The following is a 26,053-nucleotide window of genomic DNA, read 5'->3' on the forward strand; positions in this document are numbered from 1 at the left end:
AACTAAAGGAGGGAAGAAAAGGGAAGTAAGGGAGAAGGGGAAAAAAGAGGAGGGGTTTAAAAAAAAAAGAAAAAAGAATAAGAGAAGAGGGAGAGCTTTGTTGTAATGTGAAGATAAAAGTCTTTTCTGCAGGGGGTTGGGTGGGAGAGAATAACAGTCACTGTGAAATCAGTTGACATTTGCGAACTGGTTCGCAGTCTGAATGGAGAGGGGAGTTGTGGTTGCCCGGCAAGGGACAAGGGGCAACTCGGGGGGGGGGGGGGGGGGAACACTTGGGGTTAAGGGTATTTTAGATGTGGGAATGGTTGAAATATTTTGTTTTAGAAGTGTTGTCATACAGTGCGTTCAAAAAAAAAACTGAGAAATGAAAATGGGGAAAAGGGGAAAGGTGGTGGTGAGGAAGCAGAAATGAGATGTAAACAAAGTATGAGATGGCCATGTTGAACTATATGACTATAAATATTAATGGAATACATAACCAAATCAAAAGGAAGAGGCTATTAAATTTACTGAAAAAAGAAAAAATAGATATAGCATTCATGCAGGAAATGTATCTTACCGAAGTAGAACACTAGAAATTAAGGAGAGACTGAATAGGGCATGTAATGGCAGCATCATACAACTCAAAAGCCAGAAGTGTAGCTATATTAATCAATAAAAATGTACCAATCAAAATAGAGGAGGAAATAATAGATCCAGCAGGGAGATACGTAATGTTAAAATGTCAGATATATTCAGAACTCTGGAATTTGGTCAATATATATGCACCTAATGAAGAAGATCAAAAGTTTATGCAAGATATTTTTTTGAAGATTGTAGATACGCAGGGGAATATATTGATAGGAAGGGACTTTAACCTTAATTTGGATTCAAAGATGGATAAAACTGGACAAAAGACTAGTAGAAAGAACAAAGTAGCCAAATTTATGGTTAAATCAATGCAGGAAATGCAACTTTCAGATATATGGAGGAAACAACACCCAAAGGAGAAGGAATACTCATATTATTCGAGTAGACATAAAACATACTCAAGGATGGATCTGTTCCTGTTGTCAGCCCATATCGAAGGGAGATTTAGGAAAACGAAATATAAAGCTAGATTGTTATCTGATCACTCCCCCCTGTTATTAGCAATAGAACTGGAGGACATCCCTCCAAGAGCATATCAATGGAGATTAAACTCCATGCTACTTAAAAGACAGGATTTTAGAGAATTTATTGAGGGACAAATTAAAATGTACTTTGAAATAAATATAGAATCGGTGAAAGACAAATTTATATTATGGGATGCAATGAAAGCCTTCATCAGAGGGCAGATAATAAGTTATGTACCTAAGATGAAAAAGGATTACAACTAAGAAATAGAACAGCTGGAAAGGGAAATAGTAAGTACAGAAAAAGAACTAGCAACAAGTGAAGATACAACAAAAAGAAGAGAATTGGCAGACTAAAAAAAAACGAAACACTACAAACGTATAAGGTGGAGAAGAACATAATGAAAATAAAGCAGAAGTATTACAAGCTAGGAGAAAAACGCACAAAATACTGGCTTGGCAGCTTAAAACAGAACAAGCTAAAAGAATGGTATTGGCATCAAGGAAAAAGGACGAACAAATTACATATAACCCAACAGAGATCAATGAAAACTTTAACGAATTCTATGAGCAATTATACCGAACTGAGAATGAAGGGAAAGACAAAATAGATGAGTTTCGAGCTAAAATTGAACTACCGAAATTGCAAGAGGAGCAAAACAAATTGATAAAACCATTTGAAATAGAGGAAATACAAGATGTATTAAAAAAGCTACCAAACAATAAAATGCCAGGAGAGGATGGACTCCCAATAGAATTCTATAAAACATTTAAAGACTTATTAATTCCTCCTCTCCTGGAAGTAATGAACCAGATTGAAGAAATACAAAACATGCCAGATTCATGTAAAACAGCAATAATTACAGTAATACCAAAGGCGGGGAAAGATCCACTAACACCAGCATCATATAGACAAATATCTCTACTTAACTCAGATTATAAGATAATAGTAAAACTATTAGCAAACAGATTGGCTGACTGTGTACCAAAAATAGTAAAACTAGATCAAACTGGATTTATTAAGAAAAGACGAACAATGGACAATGTTTGTAAGTTCATTAACTTAATACATGCATTACAAAGAAATAAGACGCCAACAGTGGCTGTTGCTTTAGCAGGGTAGAATGCCTGCCTTTGACAGGGTAGAATGGAATTATTTATTCAAAGTATTACAGAGATTCAACCTACCAGAGAAATATAGTAATTGAATTAAAGCATTATATAAGGGACCATTGGTGAAGGTGACAGTAAATGGATATATATCGAACCAATTTAAATTAAGCAGGTCAACTAGGCAGGGATGTCCACTATCTCCTTCACTTTTCGCTTTAGCAATAGAACCATTGGCAGAACAGAAAATAAAATAAAAGGGACAAAAATAAAAGAGAAGGAATATAAAATCAGTCTATTTGCAGATGACATCATAGTATACTTAACAGAACCAGAATTATCAATAAAAGAATTACATACAAAATTGAAGGAATATGGAGAAATATCAGGGTACATGATCAAGGCAAATAAAAGTGAAGCGATGCCAATGAATAATGTGGATTTCACAAAGTTTAAAAAAGAATCACCATTTAAATGGCAAAAAGAAGCAATCTGATACCTAGGTATTCGACTAGATAATAATCAAGGCCATCTATATAAATTAAATTATCAGCCATTAATGAAGAAACTACTAGATGACTTAGAACATTGGAAAGATTTACCACTAGCACTGATAGGAAGGGTAAATTGTATTAAAATGAATATCTTCCCAAGGATACAATACCTATTTCAATCATTACCAATTCCCTTAACAGAGAAATTCTTCAATGAGCTAAAGAAAATAATAAGGAAATTCTTATGGAAAGGGGGGGAAACCGAGAATAGCACTAGATAAATTAACAGAATGATACAAACAAGGTGGTTTGCAGCTACCAAACTTCAAGAATTATTATAGAACAGCACAATTAAGATATCTATCAGATTTTTATCAAACAAGGGAAAAACCAGATTGGACCAGGAGAGAGCTAGATAAAATAGTGGAGAAAGTACAAGAACATATACTTTATATGTGGAATGAAAAACTGGTGCAATATAGAAGTTCACCAATACTCCACCATCTGCTCAACATTGGGAAGAAGATTCACGTAGAAAGGAAAAAACAAATTACCAACTACCAAAATTATTATTGACGTAAAATCAACTAATCCCTTTCACAATAGATAACCTTTCCTTTAGAGAATGGGAGAGAAAAGGGATCAAAAGAATAGAAAATTGTTTTTTGGGAAATAATTTATTAACTTTTGAACAAATGAAGTACAAATATGGAATAACTCACGGTACAATGTTTGTATACCACCAACTGAAAACCTACTTAAAGGACAAATTGGGAAGCAGGCTGAGGTTACCAGAAGGAAGCAGCTTTGAATATGTGATTACAGGCACAATGATAATTTAAAAGATTTATAACAAACATGTACATCAAGCTGCAAGAGAAAAAGAATGATGAAATAAGCTGTAAATCCAAATAAAAGTGGGAACAAGATCTAAATATAAAGATAAAAAATGAAATTTGGGAAAAGCTATGCTCCAGAACTATGGAAAATATAATAAACACGAGGTTACGCATGATACAATATAATTGGTTACACAGGCTATATATCACGCCCCAAAAGTTAAATAAATGGGATCCAATGTTATCAGATAGATGTTTTTGCTGTAAGAAGGAAACGGGAACAACAGTACATGCAATTTGGGCATGTGAGAAAGTTTTGGGAAGATCTAAATCAGGTATTAAATAAAATCACAAAAAACATACCAAAAAATCCAGAGATCTTTCTTCTAAGTAATATCAGTAAAAAATTAGGCCTCAAACTGGATGATGCGCACAAAAGATTTATTATGATAGCAGTAGCAAAAAAATGTATAATGTCAACTTGGAAATCAGAAGAGAGCCTGAGAATACAGCAATGGTACATGGAAATGAATAAATGTATTCCATTGGAAAAAATAACATATAATTTAAAAAATAAAGTCACATTATTTGAACAAATTCTGGAACCGTTCATGGAACATAACAGAGAGGGCTTGCCTTGGACCTCCACCCCCTAAAATGATGACAAAATGACTTGATCCAGTGTGTAAAAGTAGATGACACAATTTTCTTGTTTATTTTCATTTTGTGATGACATTGTTTAATGGGTTTATTGTATTGTATATGTTGAACGTTTAATGGGTTTGGAGGGGGGATGGGAAGGAGGGAGGGAAGGGAAGGGAGGGGGGAAAGGGGAGTAAAGGACACTGTGTATATTCAAGAGGGAAATGTTTGTGTGTATTTTGGTTAATATGGTTCATAGTGTGAAAAATTAATAAAATTTAAATTTAAGCACTGATACACTATCAGTCCAAAACAGAGTCAGCTAAATCCATCTGTAATCCACTTAACATTTTGCTCGCCATAGTAGCAGCAGTGAATTTCATTTGAGGCATGGTGACTGGCTTTAATGGAGCCACTCTGGCTTTTCCCAATACAAATCCACAATGAACTTGCTTTTGGTTATTTCGTAGTACTAAATAACTGACAGTACTGTGACAGATAATGTTCTATTTGTATTTATTATAGATATGTTTTTAGGAGATATATTTGGGAAGGTTTTTTTAGTGTAGGTCACATGCAAACACTTTTAAACATTTTATTAAAATACTGGAACTCTTCTCATGCTAGACAGACCAGATCCAAGAGCTTTTGCAAAAGTGTTGGGGAGTGCCCAAGGGACTTCACTAATGGATTGTTGTTTACAAGAAGGCAACAGATGAAGGAACTTGTCAGAGTGGAACGCTGTTCTAAGAGGTTTTGCAAGCAAAGAGAGTAAAATAGGGCTTTCTCTGAGAGAGATGGGGGATTCAGTTCTGCAGTTTTACAGTTCAGCAGCAGCTGGGACTGGAACAGAACAACCTGGAATGCTTGTGGAAAAACCCTATTTGGAAGATGGGTTTTGAGTGCTTAGTTCAGCCTGGTCAAAGCCCTTGTGGTTCATACAAGAGGAGAGGTCTGGCTGCCTAATGTTTCACTTGAAATAAGAGAAACAAAAAGGAACTCTGTGGTGACCTGAAAGAAAGAGGTTATCATCTGGAAAACCCTGATGGTACAAGTTTCTTCGGCAAGACACTGAAGTGGCTGATTGGAAGGAATCAGTTGTGGGTGTCCAGCGAACAACAAATCTCTCTCTGAAAACCGACAAGAGCCTTCCTGAGTGGTAACCATTTATCTTTCAAGCACCAAAGTCTGGTGAACTTTATAAATGTTAAATTCTGTGCACAGTATAGGAATTGCCTGCAACCAGTAAACTTGGATGAATTAGAAGTGAGATTGGACTATGAATCAAAGAACTTTTCTGAACTTGCATACACATTGCATACATGTATTCCGAAGTCTTTTGGTTTCAAACATCTGTTGACTTCAAAAATATTCTAACATTTTAAGATTCTCAATGCAATTTATCCAATCTTGTGCGATGGAGTCTGGTATAGTTTCATCCCATCCAAATTTTCTTCTGCACAATTCTTGAAAAGTTTTCTTGGTTATTAATACTACCTATGCCAATATTCTCAAAGGATTTTGAATTTGAAAACATCAGATTGAACACACCATTGCATCCCTAGATTTCTTTCAACAGGTAGAACATTACAATCCAAATCAAGATGTTTTACCTCCTTTGCTCTTTCTGCCTCAGCAATAATAACCAACACATCTCAACTGTTGCTAATCCATTTCATAAGGAAGAAACCTCCTTTATTATAGATCTCCTTTAACTCTTGATAAAAATCTATTGCTTCTTTTTCTGAAACTATTGAAGTAAGACAATCACCAACATAGGAATTATTTCTCATTTCCTGAGAGTAAAATTTGGACAACTCGGTGATGAAGTTGCTTCAAATAAATGAATTTTCCCTTCAAATTTAGCATACGCTGTTCTGCAATTTTTTTATTATCTGGCATACAAATTTCCCTTTCCTTCAAAGGTAATGCTATACAGAAATGACAATCAACATGTTTAAAAGAATTTGAAACTAAACCCAGAAACTGCTTGTCCTCCTTTGAAGGTTCTTGAATATCTGTGAGAATTTCAGGAAAATCAATTTTAAACTGTTGTTCCCACAGATCATTACATTTCACAACTGAAATTCTGTTGATATTCACGTTCAACATCTCCTGATCATTATTAATTTTTCTACTAATGGTCATTATTAATTTTTCTACTAATGGTCCGGCTGAGCAACATTCTCACAGCATAAGGTCCATCATTTTGACTCATTACATCTAGAGGTCCGAGAGTTTTGGTACATCTTTTCCAATTAACATCTGGATCTTGGCATCAATCTTAGGTAAGCAAACATCTTTTAGATAATCCCACTGTTTGATATAATCCTGATATGGAATATTCTCCTTATTCACAGGCTTAGTCTTCTGAGTATATATATTTGGAAGATCGCAAAATTCATTGCTATTTAATCCAGCAAACTCTAAACCTGAAACTATATTAGTTTCAATGTTCATTCATGGTCTTCAATAAGATCTGTGATCTTTTCCCATGAAGATTAAGTTAATTAATTAATTCAACAGTACAAAATGATACGAGTCTACCTGGATCAAAAAATGCATAGGTCTTCAGTATGAAGCTTCCCTTTTTAGCCTTAACCTGCACAGAACTATTGAGAGGGCTTTGTCACCAGCCCCAGTAAGACTGTTCAAACTGAAGCTGAAACATCCTCTTTGACTGTCTCGTTAGTCTTGGATTCAGATTGTTTGACTCCTTCTCAACTTTACTTCATTGAGTATGCAGTAACTTGGAATGTTTAAAATTGCATATATCAGAACTGAGTTGCTTATTATAAGTTTTACTGATGTGTCCTTTACACCAGCAGCCAAAACATAATCCATTCTTCTTTAAAAAGGTCAATTTCTCATCGTGCGACTTTTTCTCCAATCGTGAACATCTTTCTAAAGCATGCTTATCTTTTGTATACAAACAGCTTTCCTGAACAGTCTGATCTTCCTTTTCCTTTGTTTCCTTGTTCTTTCCTGTGCTTGTATCTGACACAGCAGTAACTGTCACGGAGTTCAGAGGACCCCAAAAACCAGCAGCAATAGATATGCACCACAACACAGGGTTACTTCAACAAAAGTTGTTTTGAATTGTATTTGAACAAGAAAACAGAATTAAACTTTTAACTTATTACTTAACCTACCTAACTACTTAATCCCCCCCTCTAATACTTAGCGCAGGTGTGTGTAATTTATATTTAAGATTAGAAAAGTTCTTTGGATCACAGTCCAATCTCACTGGTTGCAGGTAATTCTTTTACTGTGCACAGGAGTTAGCATTAACAAAGTTCACCAGTCTTTGGTGCTTAACAGGCAAATGGTTACCACTCAGGAGGGCTCTTGCTGGTTTTCAGAGAGATTCCTTTTCCAGGACATCCACAACTGATTCCCTCTTAATCAGTCTTGCTGATGAAACTTTCCCCCTTCAGGGTTCTCCAGATGATCCTCCTTCTTTCAGGTCACCTTTCAGATCGCCAGTCTTCTCCTTTGACCAGACAGCCTTCCAAAGTTTGCCAGCTATGTCATTCTGGAAATAATTTCTGTGACTCCTCTGTGTTTCACACCCTCCATCTCTGAGAGCAAAACAGTTCTCCTTTGCTTGCAAAGATCACATACTCTCCCAGGCAAGCTGCTGTCGATACTTTGTTACCTCCTACAAAAAGCATTCTGCAAAAGTCCTGCAAATATTATGTGTTTTAAAATGTGTGTGCAAGCTGCTCTAATAATTCTTCCCAAACCACCTCTAAATACTCTGTCACTCCTTCGCCCTTTAAAGGGAATTTTAACTCTTGAGTTAAAATTCAGTTATAACTAAACTGTCTTAAAATCACTAAAGAGATACAATACACAATAGATAACATGTTATAATACAGTAATTCAATTTTTAAAGTATTTTTATGCACAATCTATTTTAACATTTTGACAAACAATCAGCAATCACATTATTTACCCCTCTGATATGGTTAATTTGCAGATCCTATTCTTGTAATATCAAACTCCAGTTTAACAATCTTCTGTTTTTATTCTTCATTTTATTCAAAAACACTGGAGGATTGTGGTTAGTGAATATAACAATTGATTCATGAGAGGTACCAAGATGTACGTCAAAATTCTGCAGAGCAAATATGATAGACAACAGTTCTTTTTCAATAGTGGAATAGTTATTTTAATGAACATTGAATTTTTTTGTAAAGTAGGCAACTAGATGGTCATTTTCATTATGTGTTTGCAATAAAACTGCACCTGCTGCTCTCTCAACAGCATCCACTGCTACAGAAAATGGTCTATCAAAATCAGGAGATTTTAACACAGGGCAATGGCATAGCAACTCCTTTAAAACTTCTAAAGCTGCCTGACAATCTTTAGTCCACATAATTTTTTCCCTTTCTTCAAAAGATTGGTTAAAGAAAGAGCAACCTGAGCAAAATTTCCTGTAATATCCTGCCATTCCTAAAACCCTTCTCACTACTTTCTTGCCATTAGGAGTAGGAAACTGAGAAATTCCATTCACTTTAGCTTGAATAGGTGCAACTTTGCCATGGCCAGCTACATAACCCAAGTATGTTACTGTGGCTTTTGCAAATTGACTTTTTGCTAAATTAACAGTTAAATTTGCTTTGGATAATCTTGCAAACAATTTGTCCAATTGCCTTAGATGTTCTTCCCATGTGTCACTCTTTGTGACCAAGTCATCAATATAAGCATCTGTATGTGTTAACCTTTGGATAACCAAATTAATCATCCTCTGGAATGTTGCAGGGGCATTTTTCATGCCAAAAGGTAATACATTATACTCGTATAAACTGCAAGGAGTTACAAAAGCTGAAATATTCTTTCCTCTCTCAGTTAAAGGCACACACCAGTAACCCTTCAACAAATCCAACTTAGTAAGAAATTTAGCTTTGTCAATTTTATCAATACAATAATCTATTCTTGGAATAGGATAAGCATCTGCTATAGTTACTGAATTAATCTTCCTATAATCTGTACAGAACCTAACAGTTCCATCTGGTTTTGGTACCTGAATACAAGGAGAACTCCAATATGAGTTTGAAGGTCTAATAATGTCATTCCTCAACATATATTCCACTTCCTGATCCATGATTTTACTCTTTTGAATGTTTATTCTATATGGGTGCTGTTTTATGGGATTTGCTTCTCCAACATCTACATCATGGTAAATCACTGATTTCCTTTTTGGAACATCAGGAAACAAATTTGTGTATTTCAAAAGTAATTTTTTCAACTGCATCTGCTCTTGTAACTTAAGATGGCCTAACTTTTCTTCCAAATTTTCCAAAATTGTTGAGTTAGACAGACGCACAGGAATCATGGTTTCTTTAAGGTTACCCTCACAAGATTCTGTTTCCATAATCTTATGATCCACCACTTCCTCCACTCTGCCAAGAGCCAATACCTCTGATATATATTGTTCTCCACTACCCTTATCCTCGTAATAAGGTTTCAACATATTTATGTGACAAACTTGAGTTTTATACCTTCTATCTGGAGTGTTAACAACAGTTAACATCATTCAGTTTTGATTTAATTGTGTATGGTCCAGAAAATCTAGCTTTCAAAGGATTGTCTGTTTTGAAACAAAATCAAAACTTGACTTCCTGTCTTAAAATTTCTCACCTGTGCTTTCCTGTCAAATAAACGCTTCATTTTACCCTGAGCCATTTCTAAATTCTCTTGAGCCAAAATCCACACTTTATGTACCCTATCCTTAAATTTAGAAACATAATCTAGCAAATTCAACTGTACATCCTCATTAACCCACTATTAAAGGTCCTCTAACTTGATATCCAAACACAATTTCAAAGAGGCTGAAACCTAATTGATTCCTGCACAGCCTCCCTTGCTGCAAACATCAATAAATGAATACCTTCATCCCATTCTCTGTACAGTAAACTCTCATCATATTTTTGAGAGTAGAATGAAATCTTTCCAAAGCTCCCTGAGTTTCAGGATGGTACGCAGATGAAGTGATCTGTTTTATTCTCAACTCATAAACTAACTGTTGAAACAACCCAGACATAAGTTTAGACCCTTGATTACTCTGGATCTCTTTTGGTAGTCCAAACACTGAAAAATCTTTCCAGAGCCTTTACCACCACTTTGGCTTTAATATTTCTCAGTGGTTTAGCCCCTGGAAATCTCGAAGCTGCACACATAATTGTTAATAAGTACTGGTTACCAGACTTAGTTTTTGGCAGGAGACCTACACAATCTACAATAACCCTAGTAAAAGGTTCCCCAACAACAGGAATAGGTTGTAATGGAGCCACTGGAGGACCCTGGTTAGGTTTCCCCACAACCTGACAAACATGACATGTCCGGCACCAATTTACAACATTCTTCCTTAAACCAAGCCAGAAAAATTGTTTCAAAATCTTATTCATGGTTTTCTTTACACCAAAATGACCACCCAAAGGTGTACTGTGGGGTAGATCTAATATTTCTTTCCGGTAATTTCTAGGAACAACCATCTGATGAATCACTCCCCACTTTTCATTAGCAGGAATATCAAGAAGTCTCCATTTTCTCATCAATACTTCACCTTTTAAGTCATATCCACCAGCCATTTCTTTACTCTCCTGTTCAGTTACTGCTTTCTCCCTTAAGATAACAAGATCTGCATCTATTTTCTGTTGCTGAATTAACTCTTTCCTTGACAAAGAGAAATCCTCACTCTCACTATGAGCCTGTTCTTTCGAAAGTACTTCAGAAATACCGGGAAAGTCTCTATTAACTGGATCTTCTTCAGCTGTCATCATTTCCTTAGTCACAGACCTAGCTACAGCACATGTAGGATATATCTCACCATCCTCTCTAACCACATCCTTTCTCGGCTGATTTGTTGATCTTAAAACTGACCCAACTTTATCCTCTGCCAAATCATTCCCGAACAAAAATGATACACCCTGCATGGGTAACTTTGGAATTACTCCTACTACAACAGGTCCTTTGACTAATTCTGAATTCAGCACAACCTTGTGAAGCGATATTGACACTACCTCACCTCCAACACCTTTAATCAAAGTTGTCTTCCCGTGTCAGTCCTTTGATCCACAGTTAAAACATTTCCCAACAATAATGACTGAGCAGCCCCAGTATCTCTAAGAATTTTAACTGGAACCTGTGGTTCTCCCTCCTTTATTGAGACAAAGCACTCTGACACAAAAGGCTTGAAAATATCCATGACCTCCTTACCAGGTTTGGCACCTCTGCTCTCCTTAAATTCCACTGTTTGAACACATGCTTCTAGTAAAACCTGTTTTTCTCTTTTCGTTTTCAAGACTAGACAATTCGCAATCACATGACCAGGTTTCTTACACAAATGACAAACAAATGCAGAAGTTCTGTCCTTTCCTACCTTCATTTTTTATTTTAACATTTTTTCCAAACTTTATTTCAGGCCTACTATCCTGCTCCATTCTAACCTTATGAACAGGTTTATTAATCTGTTCCACATTAGCTCTCTGAAAATGCCTATTATTCTGGAATGTACTTTTGTGAATCAGAGCGAATTCCTCTGCTAATCTAGCCACCTGTTGCCATGTCCCCACATCTCTCTTATCCAGGTATAATTTAATCTCCTCTGGGACACAACTTTTAATTTCCTCTATTAATATTAATTCTCTCAATCTGTCAAAATCATTGTTTATTCCTTTTGAGGTGCACCAACAGTCAAAACACACAGATTTCTTCAGAGCAAAATCCATATAAGATTGATTCCATGTTTTCACCAAACTCCTAAATTTTTGTCGAGATGCTTCTGGAACCAACTCATAAGCTTTCAATACTGTTTGCTTAAAAGTATCATAATTTGCCACCTGCTCTGCAGTCAAGCTAGAGTATGCAATTTGTGCTTTTCCCCTCAATGCACTTTGAAGCATAAAAGGCCATTTCTCTTTTGGCCATCTTGAGTTCTCAGCAACTTTTTCAAAAAACTGAAAATATGTATCTATATCTCCCTCATCAAATGGAGGCACTAGATTTACCTCTCTACTAGCCAAAAACTTTCCCCAGGAGTTACAGCCTCAGCTCTCTACCTTTCTCTCTCTCCATTCTTAACTTCTCTCACTGAAACTGGCCCTTTCAGCTACCTCTAACTTGTATTTCCTCCATTTTCAGCTTCCTCTGCCTCGTATATCCTTTTCCTCTCAGCCTCTGTTCTTTGCTTTTCAGCTTCATATTGTTGTCTCTGCAACTCAAAATGATATTTCTCCCTTTCTTCTTGCTCCCTCAATTTCTCTTTCTTCTTGCTCCCTCAATTTCTCTTTCTTCTTGCTCCCTCAATTTCTCCCTTTCTTCTTGCTCCCTCAATTTCTCCCTTTCTTCTTGCTCCCTCAATTTCTCCAATTCCAATTGCAATTCAAAAGATCTATTCTCTGGAAAATTTTCCTTCACATATAATATTTCACTATAATCCTCTGTATTTGTACGTTTCTCATCCAATATTTAACCAGCAATTTTCAGTGCCTTAGAAATAGCCATCAGTTCCTCTTTTCTCATGCTATGCAGCTCTGCAGGTGATGGCTGTAACAAAAATGTATCAACTTCCATTGCTTGCTGTTTTGCCAGGCACCAGCTTTAAGTTAGCTTGCAAAAATTCCAGATGCAATAGCTTGCAAACAAAAACACCCAATCAACCAATAAATCATAAAACAGCAATGTTCAAATCCTAAAGGACAAGCCCCCATAAAATGTTACGGAGTCCAGAGGACCCCAAAAACCAGCAGCTATAGATATGCACCACAACACAGGGGTACTTAAACAAAAGTAGTTTTTAATTATATTTGAACAAGAAAACAGACTTAAACTTTAACTTATTACTTAACCTACCTAACTACTTAATTCCCCCCCCCTCTAATACTTAGCGCAGGAATGTGTTATGTATATTTAAGATTAGCAAAGTTATTTGGATCACAGTCCAATCTGGTTGCAGGAAATTCTTGTACTGTGCACAGAAGTTAGTATTAACAAAGTTCACCAGTCTTTGGTGCTCAACAGGCAAATGGTTACCACTCAGGAGGGTTCTTGCTGGTTTTCAGAGAGAGATTCCTTTTCCAGGACATCCACAACTGATTCCTTCTCAATCAGTCTTGCTGATGAAACTTGTCCCTTCAGGGTTTTCCAGATTATCCTCTTTCTTTCAGATTGCCAGTCTTCTCCTTTGACCAGACAGCCTTCCAAAGTTTGCCACCTTTGTCCTTCTGGAAATAATTTCTGTGACTCTTCTTTGTGTTTCAGTGTTTCATACCCTCTATCTCGGAGCAAAACAGTTCTCCTCTGCCTGCAAAGATCACATGCTCTCCCAGGCAAGCTGCTGTCTATACTTTGTTGCCTCCTGCAAAAAGCATACTGCAAAAGTCCTGCAAATATTCTGTGTTTTTAAAATGTGTGTGTGCAAGCTGCTCTAACAAATCCTCCCAAACCACTTCTAAATACTCTGCCACAAAGATACTTCCCTTTGGTTTCTGTTGAGACAATGACTTAGACTTTTTTACATCTTTAGGAACTATTGAAGTATCCTTGATAATTCCAAATTCTGGTACACTGTTAACATGCACTTACCATTCCAAAAATTGTATATCGTCAAAAGGGGTGTCCCTTTCAGAAAGAATCTTAAGCTCCATAAATCATTCAGCTTATAAAGTAATTTTTTGACAATAATTGACAAATTAGCAAGCAAATTGAGTTCTTGCAAATGTACACTACTACCCATTGTGTTACAACATCCTCTCAGAAAGAGTGCATATGCTTGTAAAGCCTTTGCATCCTCTGATTTTATTGCTGACCTAGAATGAATCTTGTCGATGTGGGCCCTTGCGATTTTATGTTCATTGCCATAATGATGATGCAATAATTCTTTTGCCCTTTTAAAACATTGGTCTGGGTCTATATATTGGAAACTATTGACTAGTTCCTTCACCTGTCCTCCAGTATACTGTTCCAGGTAATACTGACGATCTTTAGCATTTTTAGTATTACTTTCAATGTGATGTTCAAAAGATTTCATGAACATCAGATATTGTAATGGATCTCTATTAAAAACTGGAATTTCCTTCTTGGGTAAACTGTATGAACCTTGTTGCTGCGCTAACACAGCAGAGATTTCATTTTGTTTTGCTGAGTGAAATTATATTTTCTTATCCACCAAGGATAGCAACTGGTTGTCTTAAGGTGAATGGAAAAAATGGATCTTGAACTGGTGCCATAGGTGTAGAACCTTGGGTTGTAAGTGATGACATTGGTGGGAATCCTTGGTTTGTGATTGATGGCATTGGTGGGAATCCTTGGTTTGTGATTGATGGCATTGGTGGGAAGCCTTGGGTTGTGATTGATGACATTGATGGGAATCCTTGGGTTGTAACTGATAGCATTGAAGGGAATCCTTGGGTTGTAAGTGATGGCATTGGTGGAGATCCTTGACTTGTTGTTGGTTCTCCAGCAACAATGAGGAGACATCAATGATTGAGTATGATCAACTTGCATGGTTGATTTTTTTTGAAATACCCTCTTTTTGGGAAGATCCTTATATTGTGAGCTCTGGAGATATTGAATGTCACTAGCTCTTTCCATAGGATTGGTCATTGTCATTTGAGTACTAGCATTGACACCCATGGCTCTTTGCTTGAGTATATTTATTTATTGTGGCTGTGTTACCCATGGCTCTGCTGGAAGGTTAGGTGCGAGCCCTTTGGGTATGTCACTTTGAGTGACAAATCTTGCAGAAGCCTGAGCTAATGCATTAACTTTGGCCATATTCATAGCACGTTGTTCCTCAGCACGTGGTTCTTTTCTCTATTCAATAATCTGTTTTGTTCTTCATTAACCATTTGTAACTTCAGTTGCTGATTCTTCATTTCATCTTCTTGCCTCAGTTGCTGATTCTTGACTTGAACCTCCCTAACCTCTAAAACATATCTTTTCTCCAACCACTGTTGTTGTGCTCAGACAGTAGCCAAGTCTGCTTGTGCCTTAGCATGCATAGCTTGTATGCCTGAAGCACATAAAGTTGTACTTGCTCTAAATGCCTTTGAAAACCTTCTGTTGCTCATAACCTTGGAAATACTATCATTAAGATTCACATCTGAACTTTCAGATACCGCTGATTGAGTATCTTCTGCATTTCACTTGGTATTGCACCAGTGAGATTTTGCTACCTACATTCATCTGTTCCAATTCCACTCACCTATGCAAGGATCGACAATGAGATAGACAACAGACTCGCCAAAGCAAATAGCGCCTTTGGAAGACTACACAAAAGAGTCTGGAAAAACAAACAACTGAAAAACCTCAAAGATAAGCGTATACAGAGCCGTTGTCATACCCACACTCCTGTTCAGCTCCGAATCATGGGTCCTCTACCGGCATCACCTACGGCTCCTAGAATGCTTCCACCAGCGTTGTCTCAACATCCATTGGAGCGCTTTCATCCCTAACGTCAAAGTACTCGAGATGGCAGAGGTCGACAGCATTGAGTCCACGCTGCTGAAGATCCAGCTGTGCTGGGTGGGCCACGTCTCCAGAATGGAGGACCATCGCCTTCCCAAGATCGTGTTATATGGCGAGCTCTCCACTGGCCACCGTGACAGAGGTGCACCAAAGAAAAGGTACAAGGACTGCCTAAAGAAATCTCTTGGTGCCTGCCACATTGACCACCGCCAGTGGGCTGATATCGCCTCAAACCGTGCATCTTGGCGCCTCACAGTTTGGCGGGCAGCAACCTCCTTTGAAGAAGAACGCAGAGCCCACCTCACTGACAAAAGGCAAAGGAGGAAAAACCCAACACCCAACCCTAACCAACCAATTTTCCCCTGCAACCGCTGCAACCGTGTCTGCCTGTCCCGCATCGGACTTGTCAGCCACAAACGAGCCTGCAGCTGACGTGGACTTTTACCCCCTCCATAAATCTTCATCCACGAAGCCAAGCCAAAGAGAGAGGAGAAGAGGCCTGCATTGCCTTGACAGTCTTCTTCTTGCTGGTTCAACTCACGATCAAACAGTTATTTAAGAACACCCGTTTGCTCAAGGTCTTTAGCCTGACAAGACTTCTTCTCATCCATCTTGGGTTCTTCACACTGCAACCTGACTTCCCCTGGCTTCTGGTTCCTGGGAACTGTAAACAAATTTTGTATCATGGTCCCTTTAAGAGAATTGCTGCTGGCTAGAATTGTCTCAGTGTGGTTCTGCACACAAACTTTCTTGTCTCTGGTTGTTTATAATAACATTTTCTGGTCTTCTTTCCAATTCTACTCCAAAGTTCTGACTTATCTTTTCAAGGACACAGGTGTCTGGCCAGAATTTGGCTCAATTTCAAACTGCACAATTCACAGACATTTTCCCAAAGACTTCTGGAATATTCTATTATTACAGTGTAGATAGCTCTTGACTTTAAATCAAGTTGTTAATTCTTTAGACAAATTTTACAAGCCTTTCTTCCGATCAAAATTCACAAGTAATTTTTTTCTTTGAATCAAAATATCGATGACACTTTCCTTATTCTAATATATCCTAATTTCAAAGTATCATCTTCCAAAAGCATGAGCTACAATATTCCAAATTTTAATATATTTAATCTAATAAATCAAACTCTGTGGATGTTACTTTATGTAGTTTAATTCATGGATAAACATTTTTACAGCTTCCTATTAAGACTTTCATGACTATGAATAATAAAGCATTTACTGTATAATGATACATAGACATGTAGAGATACTACCTTAAAGAAATATACAAACTTTAAAGAGATGCAAAAAATTCAAAGAACAATTTCTCGTGCTCACACTCTCTTCATATCTGGTTGTATAATGATATCATGACATATTACATCATAATCACTATGGTAACACTACAAACAATAGTTATCTTAGAGACGAGCACAAAATTAACTGAGTTTAAAAAAAAACAAGGTTTTAACCTTTACAGTCACCTCCTCAAAAAAACTTAATTAGGCCCATGAAGCCAACTTTCCCTTCACAAAGCCATGCTGACGATCCTCAATAAATCTAGTCATCTCCAAATGTTCATAAATCCTGTCCCTAAGAATTGTCTTCAGTAGGTTATCCACTACTGTAACAAAATTCATTGGTCTATAATTCCTAGTATCCTACTATCATTCTTGTACAAGGGTACCACTTTTACCATCCTACAATCCTCTAGTACTACTTATGTGGCCAGGAAGGATAGAAAGATGGTGAGCAATCTCTCTCCTGTCTCAGTGGGACAGACCTATCCTGAACCCCACACAAGTGATCCATAAATATCCTTGCAGTCCCAAGTTCCCACCTCATACCATTGTAATTATGGTAGTCCTTCTCCTAATTAGTTTCCCACTTTGTCTGCTCCTATTCTTCTTGTACATGGCTATGCTCAGGTTCAGGGAGTTATGGTATATCCAAAATGCTCACCCACTGGGAAGACTGATCAGGTTAACTGTCCAGTACTACATTCACTATGCCTTCTCCTGTTGTCAGTCTGTCCACATAGTGTTTTGTCCCATATAGTGTGTCAGGAAACTTTTCTGGAAATGCCTAAGAAACTCTGCCCCATGTGAACATTTTGCAATGAAATGCCAATCAATATTCCGAAAGTTGAAGTCACCAATGACAACAGCTCTGTTATTTGTGCACCTTTCCAAAATCTGTTCTTCAGTGGGCCAGAACCTATTGGGAAGGGCCATGGTATACTCTCAATAAAGTGATCACTCCCTTTCTGTACCTAACCTCCATGTACACTGACTCAGAGGACGATCCTCCTAATACATCCCCCTTTCTGTAACTTTGATACTATCTCAGCTTAGCATACCACCCTTCTCTCTTTTACCTCCCATATTATCCTTTTGACATATCTCAACCCCAGAACATCAAGCAGCCAATCCTACCTTGTGACAATTAAGTTTCTGTAATGGCTACATTATCGTATTTCCATGTACTGATCTATGCTTTAAGTTTATTGCCCTTCTTCTTATCATTTCCTACATTTAATGTACACCCATTTCAACCAAACCAACTGACTACATTTGTGTTTCATCCACTGCCTGTCATTCCTCATAGTCTCATGACACATTACATCTACCTTTTCACTAACAGCTCCATCATTGATGTAATACTTTGGTTCCCATAATCCTGCTGAGCTGGTTTAAAACCTCCCCAACAGCTTTAGCAAACCTGCCCACAAGGATGTTGGTCCCACTCTACGTAAGGTGCAATCCATCCTTTTTGTTCAGCTTATTCAGCTTTCCCAGAAGAGATCCCAATGATCCACAAATCCAGCTACTCCAACTCTTCAGCCACACATTAATCTGCTATCATCTGCCTCTTCTTGCCTTCACTGGTATCAATTCAGAGATTACTACCCTTGAAGTTCTGGATTTTAGCTTTCACTCTTCAGGACCTCTTCTCTTGTCCTATCTTTGTCATTGGTACTAATGTGAACCATGACTTTGGCTGCTCACACTCCCTCTCAAGAATGCCATATACTCAATCCAAGATGTCTCTAACCATGGTGCAAACATACCATCTGGAGTTATGATCTCATCTATAGACTCTCTTCTGTTCCCCTATCCGATGAACCTTCTATCATTATGATTCTCCCCCTTTCCTCTCCCCTCCCATTTCCTTTCTGAGCCACTGAGCCAGACTCCATTCTGAAGACTTGGCTGTTGTGACTTTCCCCTGGTCTTCCCCGTCAACAGTATCCAAAGCAGTATACACGTTACTTCAGGGGAATAGCCACAGGGGGACCCTGCACTAACTGTCTATTCCCTTTTCCTCTTCTCAGTCATTTAACTACCTTCCTCTTGCATCTAAAGTGTGACTGCTCTCAAGCAACTTCTCAATCTCCTGAATAATTCAGAGTTTATCCAACTCCAGTTTCCTCATGTTCTGTAAGGAGCTATAGCCAGGTGCACTTTTCACAGGTAATTTCTAAGGGACACTGGTGGTATCCTGAATTTCCCACATTCCTTGACTTCCATTCCTACAGTTCAATCTATAAAATATGAAAGTGACCTTACCTGAGCCTCCCAAACCAAGTTTTTCAGTTTGGATTGAAGGTATCCAAGAATTCAAATGAGCATAAATTCAGATTAGATTTGATGGGTAATATGTATTGAAGGCAAATTCCAACAAATTCTCTTTTATAATTTCTCTCAGGAAGAGTGATCAATTTTACAGGAAGACTGACAAAAGGGAACAAAGATCTTTCTGGGTGGATTAACTGGGCTGAATGACTTCCCTCATTTGTCACTCCTGTTGTGTTATGACATCATACATAACAATACATATACATTTGTGATGCCACAGAACTCTTTCAGTTTGTTCTGCTCATCATATATTTGTCCATCGTTTAATGAAATTTTGGCAGACAATTTCCAAAGGTTCCTTCAAAAAAAATCACATGATTTACTTGACCAAAGGGATAGTTGGAGGACTTCACTCAAGTAGGAAATTCTTCCAATTATGCTGAATTTCCTCCTGCTGTAGAGCTCAAAATTAATGTCTCATTAAATGGAACCAGAGAGGTGAGGACAATCATTTCAAATAAGTCTGTTTTTCTTTATTTTTTTCTGTTTAGTTGCGTAAAACCAATTAAGTGGGGGGGCGAAGGAATGATATGCTTATCTTCATTATAGAATCTGGAGAAAGAAGTGAATAAGTCTTATTGAAATTGCATTGGGCCTTGATGAAACCTCACCTGGAGTATTGTTTTGGTCTCCTAACAATTTGAATGGATGAAGTAAAAATTCTCGACTAATTCCTGGGATGGTAGGCTTGCAGTACAAGAAAGATGCAACAGACAAGGACTGTGTACTCTAGAATTTAGAAAAATGAGAGAAGATCTCATTCAAAATTCTTAAAGGGCATGAACAGGAGAGTTTCAAGGACTGAGGAGTACAAAACTCAGAGGCACCACTTCAGATTGAGACGAAGAGAAATTTCTTCACTTGGAGGGTGGTGAACGTTTAAAATTCTCTCCCCTAAAGGCCCAGTCTTTGTGTTTATTTAAAACACAGATTAATGTTTTTTCTGGAAATGTAGCAAATGAAGGTAAATGGGAACTGTGCTGAAAAATGGTGCAGAGGTAGAAAGTCTAAATGAATGGCTGAGCAGTCTTATAGAGTTGTCAAACTTGTGAGTTCATGCAATTGACCTTACAAGGCTAAGATATTCTTTTGTAATGTGTAGTACCAGAGCCACACATTGTATGGCATATATGGCCAAACAAAGAATTTGTACTGCTATGGCAAAACCATTTTTTTAACTCCTAGAACTCTAGCTGTGTAAATTCTTCAAACTATATAGCGATATATTAGAGAAATATACACTTGGAAATTAAATCTCCTTGATTCTCCAAAGGCATGGTAATAAAAAAAAACTTGTCTGGACTTTTACTTGCCCAAAATGGATGATTACATACTTGTGTTTGTTGAAATTTATCTGAAAGAGTCATAAGCATTAGCATTTAGCATAATACAATGTTGTACCTTATAATTTTATCCTCCTATCTCCATGGCTTATCATTCAAGTGAGCATTGTGACATCAAAAACCAGATACATCAGAAACGGCCTGTTGGAGGAGCAAATGGTGCTTTTTTTTAAACTATCCTGCAACCATGGAGATCTGTGCCCAAGATGATGGCACCTGCACTGGGCAGTGTACCCCAATTCTGGGGGAGCAGCAGATCCATGCAGGGCACTAGAAGTGGGGAGAAGATGAAGGAGACGCCTGAGAGATGATCCTACAGGAAGGTGACCACAGCAGTGAACCAGCAAAGGGCTCAGTGGCTGAAGGATCCACACAGGCTGTGGGCAGTTGGTGACTCACACAGGCTACAGGCTACTGGCCACTGCTCATGGGAACTAGGTATCAGAATTTGGATTTGAAAGGATGTTGAGGGCAAGAAGGGCCTCAGGCACTGAAGACTTCCTGATCAATCAGAGATTTGGATCTGGAGCTCAGAATTATGATTCTGTGTTGCTGCTGAGGCTGCGGGGGCACTGGAAGTGAATTCTCAGACATTCGGCGTCTGATTTTGCTTCTCTTTCTCTTATTGTTATGGGTACCAGGCAGCATTAATGGTGACTCATTGTTTGCCTTACAGCTGGGAAAAATTGAAGTATATCATATATATTGCATTTTTGTATTACGTGACAATAAAAGGAACCTTGAATATGTTTTATAATTTTCCAATCAAATGTATTAATGCAGAGAAAACTTGGACATCTTAAATTTTTGTTTGATATGCCAATCACTTTCTTCCTTAGTACAAACTGAGTATTATCTACTTTCTCTCTTCTAAATGATCTCAAATAATTTGTGTCCAATTCATGAATTTTAACTTTAGCATGTTAAATCTTACAAAGTGTCTTCTGGCCCATGCCAGCTTCCATGTCTAGTTACATATGACATCCTTGAGTCAGCAAGAAGTTATAGTTTCACAACATGCTAAACATGAGAATCAGCCTCAGAAGATGCCAATAAATTATTTCTTGGCTTTTAGTGAAGTCAGAAAAAAGACTGATCATCCGTCCCAATAAAAAAAAAATCAGTCTTCCTTCCCCTGCAAGATTTTCCATGGCTAGATATCAGCAGAGCCCAATCCCTCCACCAACTTTATGACAGCAGAAGGCCACCAGATTGTTTAACTTCCCACTGTTTTAAGACTAAATCTATTCAAGGTATGATGTCAGCTTTGGAAAATAAATGCAACCTAGTTATTATAGACAAAATTTAATTCTACCTTAAATGTTCAGAATTTAACCCAAACAATCAAGATTTCTGTTGAAAGTAGCCTGACAATTTCAATTCAGACCTTGGTTATTATTTGCCCTGTATAATGTCATGGGAATTTTCCAAATATCAAATAATTCTACAGCCCCAAAACAGGCCCTTCAGCCCCTTTGGTCTGTGCCAAATTGTTATTTTGCCTAGACCCATTGACGTGCACCTGGATCATAGACCTTCATAGTCCTCCCATCCATGTACCTATCCAAATTTTTCTTAAATATCATATCTTTTGAAACTTTTTTTAAAACTTTATTTAAGATTTTATAACATGAATAACATATAGGATTACATTAAAAAAAATTAAGAATAAAATAATAAAATTACAATACAGTATCAGTAATCTAAACTATACCCTCCCCAATAATTATTACACATTAATAACCCAACTCAAATTAGTCCAACCCCCCTTTCTCCCCCAAAATAAAGAGTGAAGAATTAATAAAGTTAATAATATATGTGAGAAAAAAACCCACTTACAAAAAAAAACAAAAACATAACCGATTAAAATACTAACAAAAAGAAAAGTAATTAATACTAAGATATCAGACTCAAAAAAAATATTTAAATCAAACTTAAATGCATATATTTAACAAACGGAGTTAAGATGAAACATATATTTAACTCAAACTTAATATAAAAAAATAGTAAAATTAGTAACATTATCTATCAAAAATTTTTAAACAATAATCAATTCTTAAAAAAAATTGTAGCATGAAAAAAAGATGAAAAAATAACTTTCTCTATAGAGATAAACCTTCACCAAATATCAACTAACTTCACATCTATCATCATATTAGTCACTTAAACCACCATCTTAAAACAAAATTCAAACCTCATTAAGCATTGTACAATTCAATTTTAGTACTCTTCCACCATTTTTCCCTTTTACTCTTGAATAGTTATCCAATAAAAGCTCCAATACCACATTTAAATATCCCCAATCATTACATTAAAATTCAGATATCCAAATAATAAAAACACATCTACAATGAAATCTATATCTTCAACAAATGGAGCATAAACCACAAACAAAATTCAAGCCTCATTAAGAATTGTACAATTCAATTTATAACTTTCACCATTATTCCCTTCGTTCTATAACTAAAATAGCAAAATAATATACACCAGAATTACCACTCCTTTCACCTTAAAGTTAAAGAAAAAATATTAAAAAAAACTTATCCATCCCATTCACATTTAAATTTCAGATATTCCTTATCTACTGAATAAACTTTACAAAAAAAACCCCTTCACTCTTTAATCTAATAATACAAAAAAAAGGAAAAAAAAACGGGTAGGAGATTAAAAATACCCCCTCCCGTCTAAACCGTGCAATGCGGTAACTCCCAAAAAAAATGGGTGTGAGATAACTCACACGTAGCAGATGACTTTCAGGAAATAGTGCCTATCCAGTTCTCTCCCCCAACTCTCATTTCATCTTAAATAAACATCATCATTATTTAATATCCCTTTTTATAAAAAAAAATTAGAAAAAAAAAGGACAACTCTTCTTTTAATCAGCTCCAACTGCCGAGTCACCATTACAACCATTCCTTCTTGGAGCACGGCTCTTTCCTTCCATCTCTTGTCTCCTTAGAGATCGCGGCGGACTATGTCTCTGTTGAAACTGAGTAATTGGCAGCTCTTGAGCAAATGCTATAGCTTCCTTTGGAGAATCAAAGAACTTTGGTTGGCAATCATATTGGAAAGCCTTCAAAACAGCTGGATATCTAAAGGTTGCCTTGTAACCTTTCTTCCACAACAACTCTTTAGCAGGATTGAATTCCCGTCGTTGGAACATAACTTCTTGACTCAAATCCGCATAGAAGAAAACTCGATTATTTTGAATCATCTAGGGTGATTTTCTCTGTTGCGCATTTCTAACAGCCACTCGTAAAATTATTTCTCTGTCGTAATAATTCAAGCAACGAACCAAAACAGGTCTTGGACTTTGACCTGAAATAGGTCTTCTACGCAAGGCTCTGTGAGCATGTTCCAGTATTATACCTTCCGGAAAATGTTCTTGACCCAGCACCTGTGGAATCAATTCAGTAAAAAATTTTCTTGGGTATGGTCCCTCCATACCTTCCGGCAAACCAATAATCTTTATGTTGTTCTGTCTGGATTGGTTTTCCAAATAATCAATCTTTTTCACCAAATTTTTCACCAAACAAAAAGACAACAGATCATCAAAAAACTACATTTTCCAAAAGTTCAAGTTTTGGAGCCTACCTACAGGAAAGACACCGGGACTCAGCGCGAAATGGATCCCAGGAGAGAGGTACAGTGTTCGGATGTAGAGCTCTATGTTACATCAGTAGAGCCCCCTAAAGAGGGCACCATACAGCCTTTAGAACAAAGAGTTACTCAAAGGCATTTGTCAACTGTAGAGGTGGCGCTGCAAACTGCTTCTTTTGAGATAGAAGAACCTATACAACTTGATGTACTGGGAGAACTTAATACATTATGGACTGCGGAGAACCCCAGCCAGCGTCCTCCAGTCATTGCTGGAGAGGCTGTGGTTGGGGTTTCCACACGCAGTCATACTACAAGGAAGGCAACCAGAATGAAGGAAGGAACAGAAGATCCTTTGGTTATGCAGAAGAAGCAGGAATTTGTTGAGCCAAAATCTCTTCCAATTGAAAAGATTTTTGTGAATCTTGAATCTAAATTATCTTATACAATGCAGGGATTATCCAAGATTATGACTGAACTTGGTACTACGTTTAATACTCTGGTGAAAATACATTCTCAACAGATGGCTGAGTTTGGAGCTTTTAAGCTTGAAGTGAGAGATAAATTTAATTCGTGTGAAGAAGATATAGACGAAATACGGGATCAAGTTTTTGATGTGACCAAAATGGTCGAAGACTTACAAACTCAAAATATCTTTTGAAACTTAACTAGTTTTTATAAATAATTTCATTGTCTCTCTCATTGGATACTTGCATTGATACAGAGAATGACTTGCTTCTTGGAATGTGTTTTTCTCTTGCTATTCTGTAACAATTCGCCAATGTAGAACTTTGAATTTGAAGAAAAAATTTTATTGCTAAGATTTACAATTTAAAAAAAAACTTAACAATGTGATACCATTTATTCAGCTGACTATTGGTAGATATGGATTTGTATTTGATGCAGAAATACATCAGCTGAAGCTCTCAGGATTTTGTTTATGTTCACATGTAGTTCTACCCAAAGTCAAAATATTTACTTTTGCTTAAGTTTTGCCAATTAAAGACTTAATTTACATGAGTTCAATATTTTAACCACATTCTTTTTTATATGAAGTTCATTTGCCATTTTTTCTTATTACTCTACCATTCTTTTTAACATGTAAGAAGAATTGGACAGGTACATGGATGGGAGTGGGACTAGGCAAAGAAAAAAAGGTTTGGCACAGACTAGAAGGGCCAAAGAGGCCTGTTTCTGTGCTGTAGTGTTCTATGGTTCTATAAAGGATATTTTTCCATAATACTTCCACACCTTAGTTGTTCCTTGGGTGATTTAGCTTTTTCCATATTTCTTTGTTTTTTGTTCTGCCTACAATTTAGAAATTTTCCCCTTGCAGAGGGCAAGAATGCATGAATGTATCCTTTGCAAAGATGAGGCTGAATGTCAAGGAGAGATGAGCAGAACTGCATCATATAAGAAATCTGAGGTGGGCAAGGCTACTGGCTTTTTTGCCTCAAGAGCATCCTGGTGGGCTGCATCACAGTGTGGTACAGTTGCTGTAGAGCAATGGATTGAAGCAGAGAGGACACTGGGGTCTCCCTCCTCACCCACCCCTGCAATTGACATAATATACTGAGACCATTGTTTGAAGAGAACACAAAATCAGAGGACCCTTACACCCCTACCAACCTGCACACAGCATCTTTCAGTTACTCCTGTCAGGAGGTGAAAGAGATACAGGAGTATCTCACCAGGCTGAGAAACAGCTTCTTACCAGGGTCAGTGAGACAGCAGAATGATTGAATGAACTGCTCATACTAACCCCCGAAAGTCTACTGTTAATTAAGCTATTTATTTATTTGTGTGTGTGTATACTGCATATGCATTG

General features: G+C 37.2%; 1 protein-coding gene across 15 annotated transcripts in view; it reads right to left on the bottom strand.

Annotated features, from left to right (window-relative positions):
• LOC138758057 (uncharacterized) overlaps positions 1–26,053 on the bottom strand; it is a 356,156-nt gene that overhangs the window by 304,774 nt on the left and 25,329 nt on the right. For 8 of the 15 annotated variants that reach the window (XM_069926419.1, XM_069926421.1, XM_069926422.1 and 5 more), the window contains exon 1: positions 20,620–20,680. The exons of 2 other annotated variants lie outside the window; for them this stretch is intronic. In XM_069926419.1, coding sequence (XP_069782520.1) covers positions 20,620–20,664 — 45 coding nt within the window. In that variant the 5' untranslated portion in view covers positions 20,665–20,680. 5 more of the 15 variants (XM_069926415.1, XM_069926414.1, XM_069926426.1 and 2 more) reach the window with 5 other exon arrangements.

This window comes from Narcine bancroftii, chromosome 3 (assembly GCF_036971445.1).
Source record: "Narcine bancroftii isolate sNarBan1 chromosome 3, sNarBan1.hap1, whole genome shotgun sequence".
Classification (NCBI taxonomy): Eukaryota; Metazoa; Chordata; class Chondrichthyes; order Torpediniformes; family Narcinidae; genus Narcine; species Narcine bancroftii.